We start from the raw sequence: 6,000 nt of genomic DNA, 5'->3' as shown, positions 1-6,000 counted from the left end.
TACTGCTCTCTCCATACAGGATCTGTGCACAGCCTGGAGGACACATATCAGCAGCCCACACTGACTGCCCCCTGCTGGCCACAGGAAGCTGCCACTTCCCATCACTCTTCTGGGATTACAGATCGTCTGTCACAGAACTGTCAGCTTTGTCACACTGATCGCAGTGTCTGTCCTCCAGGCTGTGCCATTCTTCTCTCCTGAGAGGGATTACACCAGAGACACATGTGCTTTGCCTTCTTCTCCTAGCCAGTGCCATGCACTGTGGGGACTGTGGCCCCCTGCTCTGATCTGTGTCTTCTCCTCTGGATCCTCAGGTGTCATAGTTTAGGCTGAAGACATGGATGGGTTTGAAGGAGAAGCTTCCACCGCCTCCATGGTGTCAGGGGCCAGCAGTCCTTACCAGCCCACCACGGAGCCCGTCAGGATGAACCAGGGCTGGCGGGGGCTCCAATGTGACATGGAATACATCCGCTCCCTCTGTGGGGTCCTGAAATGCAGCCAAGTGGTGAGTGATGGGGGTCTGGGGGTGGTGTGTAATGGGGGGTTGGGAGGGGAGTGTAATGGGGGGATGGGAGGGGAATGATAGGGATCTCAGGATGGTGAATGAGTGGGGTCTGGGGGGGTGGTAATTGATTCGGGTCTGAAGAGGTCAGTGATGGGGATCTGGGGGGAGGGTCAGTTAAGGGGATCTGGGGTCACTGATGGGGATCTGGGGGAAGAGGGTAAGCGATGGGGATCTGGGGGGAGAGGTTCAGTGCTGGGGATCTAGGGGGAGGGGGTCAGTGCTGGGGATCTAGGGGGAGAGGGTCAGTGCTGGGGATCTGGGGGGGAGAGGGTCAGTGCTGGGGATCTGGGGGGGAGAGGGTCAGTGCTGGGGATCTGGTGGGAGAGGGTCAGTGCTGGGGATCTGGGGGGGGGAAAGGGTCAGTGCTGGGGATCTGGGGGGGAGGGGGTCAGTTCTGGGGATCTGGGGGGAGAGGGTCAGTGCTGGGGATCTGGGGGGGAGAGGGTCAGTGCTGGGGATCTGGGGGGGAGAGGGTCAGTGCTGGGGATCTGGGGGGGAGAGGGTCAGTGCTGGGGATCTGGGGGGGAGAGGGTCAGTGCTGGGGATCTGGGGGGGAGAGGGTCAGTGCTGGGGATCTGGGGGGGAGAGGGTCAGTGCTGGGGATCTGGGGGGGAGAGGGTCAGTGCTGGGGATCTGGGGGGGAGAGGGTCAGTGCTGGGGATCTGGGGGGGAGAGGGTCAGTGCTGGGGATCTGGGGGGGAGAGGGTCAGTGCTGGGGATCTGGGGGGAGAGGGTCAGTGCTGGGGATCTGGTGGGAGAGGGTCGGTGCTGGGGATCTGGTGGGATAGGGTCGGTGCTGGGGATCTGGGGGGAGAGGGTCGGTGCTGGGGATCTGGGGGGAGAGGGTCGGTGCTGGGGATCTGGGGGGAGAGGGTCGGTGCTGGGGATCTGGGGGGAGAGGGTCGGTGCTGGGGATCTGGGGGGAGAGGGTCGGTGCTGGGGATCTGGGGGGAGAGGGTCGGTGCTGGGGATCTGGGGGGAGAGGGTCGGTGCTGGGGATCTGGGGGGAGAGGGTCGGTGCTGGGGATCTGGGGGGAGAGGGTCGGTGCTGGGGATCTGGGGGGAGAGGGTCGGTGCTGGGGATCTGGGGGGAGAGGGTCGGTGCTGGGGATCTGGGGGGAGAGGGTCGGTGCTGGGGATCTGGGGGGAGAGGGTCGGTGCTGGGGATCTGGGGGGAGAGGGTCGGTGCTGGGGATCTGGGGGGAGAGGGTCGGTGCTGGGGATCTGGGGGGGGAGAGGGTCGGTGCTGGGGATCTGGGGGGGGAGAGGGTCGGTGCTGGGGATCTGGGGGGGGAGAGGGTCGGTGCTGGGGATCTGGGGGGGAGAGGGTCGGTGCTGGGGATCTGGGGGGGAGAGGGTCGGTGCTGGGGGAGAGGGTCAGTGCTGGGGATCTGGGGGGGAGAGGGTCGGTGCTGGGGATCTGGGGGGGAGAGGGTCAGTGCTGGGGGAGAGGGTCAGTGCTGGGGATCTGGGGGGGAGAGGGTCAGTGCTGGGGATCTGGGGGGGAGAGGGTCAGTGCTGGGGATCTGGGGGGAGGGGGTCAGTGCTGGGGATCTGGTGGGAGAGGGTCAGTGCTGGGGATCTGGGGGGAGAGGGTCAGTGCTGGGGATCTGGGGGGAGAGGGTCGGTGCTGGGGATCTGGGGGGAGAGGGTCGGTGCTGGGGATCTGGGGGGAGAGGGTCGGTGCTGGGGATCTGGGGGGAGAGGGTCGGTGCTGGGGATCTGGGGGGAGAGGGTCGGTGCTGGGGATCTGGGGGGGGAGAGGGTCAGTGCTGGGGATCTGGGGGGGAGAGGGTCAGTGATGAGGATCTAGGGGGAGAGAGTCAGTAATGGGGGCGTGGGGTGGTCAGTGCTGGGGATCTCGGGGGGAGAGGGTCAGTGCTGGGGATCTGGGGGGAGAGGGTCAGTGCTTGGGGATCTGGGGGGAGAGGGTCAGTGCTGGGGATCTGGGGGGGAGAGGGTCAGTGCTGGGGATCTGGGGGGAGAGGGTCAGTGCTGGGGATCTGGGGGGAGAGGGTCAGTGCTGGGGATCTGGGGGGAGAGGGTCAGTGCTGGGGATCTGGGGGGAGAGGGTCAGTGCTGGGGATCTGGGGGGAGAGGGTCAGTGCTGGGGATCTGGGGGGAGAGGGTCAGTGCTGGGGATCTGGGGGGAGAGGGTCAGTGCTGGGGATCTGGTGGGAGAGGGTCGGTGCTGGGGATCTGGGGGGAGAGGTTCAGTGATGAGGATCTAGGGGGAGAGAGTCAGTATTGGGGGCGTGGGGTGGTGAGTGCTGGGGATCTGGGGGGGAGAGGGTCAGTGCTGGGGATCTGGGGGGGAGAGGGTCAGTGCTGGGGGAGAGGGTCAGTGCTGGGGATCTGGGGGGGAGAGGGTCAGTGCTGGGGATCTGGGGGGGAGAGGGTCAGTGCTGGGGATCTGGGGGGGAGAGGGTCAGTGCTGGGGATCTGGGGGGGAGGGGGTCAGTGCTGGGAATCTGGGGGGGAGAGGGTCAGTGCTGGGGATCTGGGGGGGAGGGGGTCAGTGCTGGGGATCTGGGTGGAGGGGGTCAGTGCTGGGGGTCTGGAGTGGTGAGTGATGGGGATCTTGGGGGAGAGTGTCGGTGATAGAGGCTGGGGATGCCTGCACAGCGCAGAGAATCTACCTTCTATATTGTGCTTGAAATATCTTGGCAGTTTAATTTTTTTTTTTCTTTGCATTATATTTACTTTTTGAAGGGTCAGACCACCCAAAATTTAACTTTCAAGTATTGTTGGATGTTTGTGGAATCCTATTGGACTTTGATAACTATAGCTTTGAAATGGCCCCACCAGAGGAGGTCTTTATTTGCTCACCTCGAATGTGGAGTACAAGGGAATCTGTGCCAAGGGAAATACAGAGGCTGCCGCTGCAAACCTCGCGTCCTGAACCTGCTATTTGCCTGTCTGTCCTTTTCATCTAATAACTGTAACACTTCCCGAGTCCATGACCAACTACAAGTAAGGAAAATTGCTTGTTCCTGGTCAGTGATTTGGAATGTACTGGTCAGAGGATCAGCATGACTGCCGGGGAACTAGGATTTTCTGCAATTGCAGTATTCATAGTTCCCTTGCAGGTTTCATTTAACCCTCTGCTGTCACTGCTGTAAGGTTTTCAGGGGGGGGGGGGGGGTTATACACTATCCGAGCAGCTGCCAGGAGTGTGTGCATGCTCCACAAACCAACTGGTGGCTTTCTAATTAAAGTGGTTGTAAACCGCAGACCTCTATAGTGTCTACTTGTCTCCAATTAAGAGCACTAAGTGTCATTTCTGTCTGCTGCTTCCTTCCTCTGCTATCAGCACGAATCACTGACAATTTTTCCTGACACCAAGAGAAAAATGGTGACCGGGGAGGGCCCTCCAGCTGATATTCTCAGCTCTGTTCCTGTGTGCTGCATAAAGGGGGTGTGTCCCTTCCCTCCAATCAGCTCTCAGAGCTCTCCTCACTAAGCTCTTCATAGTGTACTTTCAGCTCTCTGTCCCGTTTTTTTTTTTTTTTTTTTTCTGGAATCTCAGACAAGCTTAGAAATTTTGTATTTTGAACACATGAGGAGAAAAAAATACTGCAGATAAACAAATACAACTTATGTAGGGGGATTTGTTTAATCTGTTTAAGGTCATACATAATGTATGACCTGAGGCCAGTCACTTTACTGGGTATATGTAAAGGTTTACAACCACTTTTTTAAAGTGACCCTGCTGCTGAAGCACTTTCTTTGACCTCCAAAGTCTTCCTGTGTGGTATAAATGAAAGTTAGTCAAAGTAAACAAAATGGAAAAAATAAGCACTTAAAGAGGAAGTAAAGTCTTCTTTTGTAATTGTACCTACAGGTAAAGCTTACCTGCAGGTACTGTAGATCTCTCCTAAACTTGCACCATTTAGGAGGTATATTTACTATATACCCCGCCGCTAAACTGATGACCTGGCTTTTAAAGCATTGCCTATGCAAAATATCGGGTACTAAAGTTTGTTGTCCTTTTGCGGGCATGCACACATTTTAAAACTTGCCATGTTGGGTATCTGTTTACTCATCTTTTATATTTTGCCAAAAACCTATTGTGTTTTTTTTGCCCTCCAATTAATTTGAAATGTATTTTTCTACTGAAATGCTGCACTTGATAGACCATTGTGTAACATAAAAAATTGGAACTACTGCTATTTTATTCTCCAGGGTCTCTGTTTACTGAAAATATATAATGTTTGATGGTTTTAACTTATCTTCAGGGTAAAATGCAAAAACAGTCCTGGCAGCGAAAGGGTTAAGCTGTCTGTAGACTTGCACGGGTGATTAGATATGGTGATTTAATGATGAGCTTGGGCATATTCAGACTAGGACCCAAATTCACATGTTTGAACCTGTCAGGAAGCAGTCACAGGTACAGGGAAATCATCTATATTCATCCTTTAAAGCCAGCCATAGACAAAGTGATTTTCTTTCCTGCAACCATAGGTCAGTGTTGATAGGGGATTTCCTTCCATGGAGCCATTGTGTTCTCCTGGCGGGGAACACAGCGATTATTGCTAGCTGCTATAACAGCCACTAGCAATAATAGCATGTAAAATAGATCAACTTAGGTACAACCAGCCTGACCGATCAATCAACTTGGCTACTGTCAGCCTGCCCATTCATGGTTTGAATCTCATCTGGTCCCTGCTGAACCAACTGAGATTTGAACCGTCTATGGCTGGCTTTAGACCTTTCCGCTGCCTTTGACACAGTCGGCCTCAGTTATTGAAAAAATGTTAAAAAGCATATCCATATAAAACCATATACAGTCTTGGCATGTATCTTATTGTCCTTAATTACATAGCGGTAATAGAGTGACAATTCTCAACATGTTTCGCCCTCTGGGCTTCTTCAGGGAATGTATTACCCGCTAATGGTCATAGCAACTGTAATTTATCATATATAGTTTTAATACTTAATGTTAACTATTCTGTAAACTTCCCGGTGATGTCACAGGCTGTGTGTGACCACAGGAGGTATCAAAGAACCAGAATTCACCCTTTCCTAACTAACAACGCCACAAAACAACTTATTAACTTCATGGTTATCTCCAGCCTTGACTACTGCAACTCCCTTCTCACTCGCCTACCCTTACACAGGCTTCCCCCCCTTCAGTCTATCATGAAGACTTCTACACCTTACTAACCGATCCATTGTTGCTACCCTCTCTGTCAGTCCCTTCACTGGCTTCCACTAGCCCAACGCATAAAATTCAAAACCCTAACCACAACATACAAAGCCATCCACAACATCAACCCCAGCTACATCACCAACCTCTCCTGCAGATATCGCCTAAATCATCCTTTCCACTCCTCCCAAGACCTCCTGCTCTTTAGCTCCCTTGTTACCTCCTCCCATGCTTGCCTCCAGGACTTCTCCAGAGCCTCTCCCATCCTCTGGAACTCCCTACCTCA

General features: G+C 54.7%; 1 protein-coding gene across 1 annotated transcript in view; it reads left to right on the top strand.

Annotated features, from left to right (window-relative positions):
- Window positions 1-322: 322 nt before the first annotated feature.
- The window catches only part of CMTM4 (CKLF like MARVEL transmembrane domain containing 4), a 61,067-nt gene continuing 55,389 nt past the window's right edge, over window positions 323-6,000 (top strand). Inside the window, exon 1 of the mRNA XM_073605574.1 lies at window positions 323-505. Within this exon, the coding sequence (XP_073461675.1) occupies window positions 338-505 (168 nt within the window). The 5' untranslated portion in view covers window positions 323-337. The remainder of the gene's footprint in view (window positions 506-6,000) is intronic.

Source organism: Aquarana catesbeiana, linkage group LG11 (assembly GCF_042186555.1).
Source record: "Aquarana catesbeiana isolate 2022-GZ linkage group LG11, ASM4218655v1, whole genome shotgun sequence".
Classification (NCBI taxonomy): Eukaryota; Metazoa; Chordata; class Amphibia; order Anura; family Ranidae; genus Aquarana; species Aquarana catesbeiana.
This window is presented reverse-complemented; position numbering and strand designations above follow the sequence as displayed.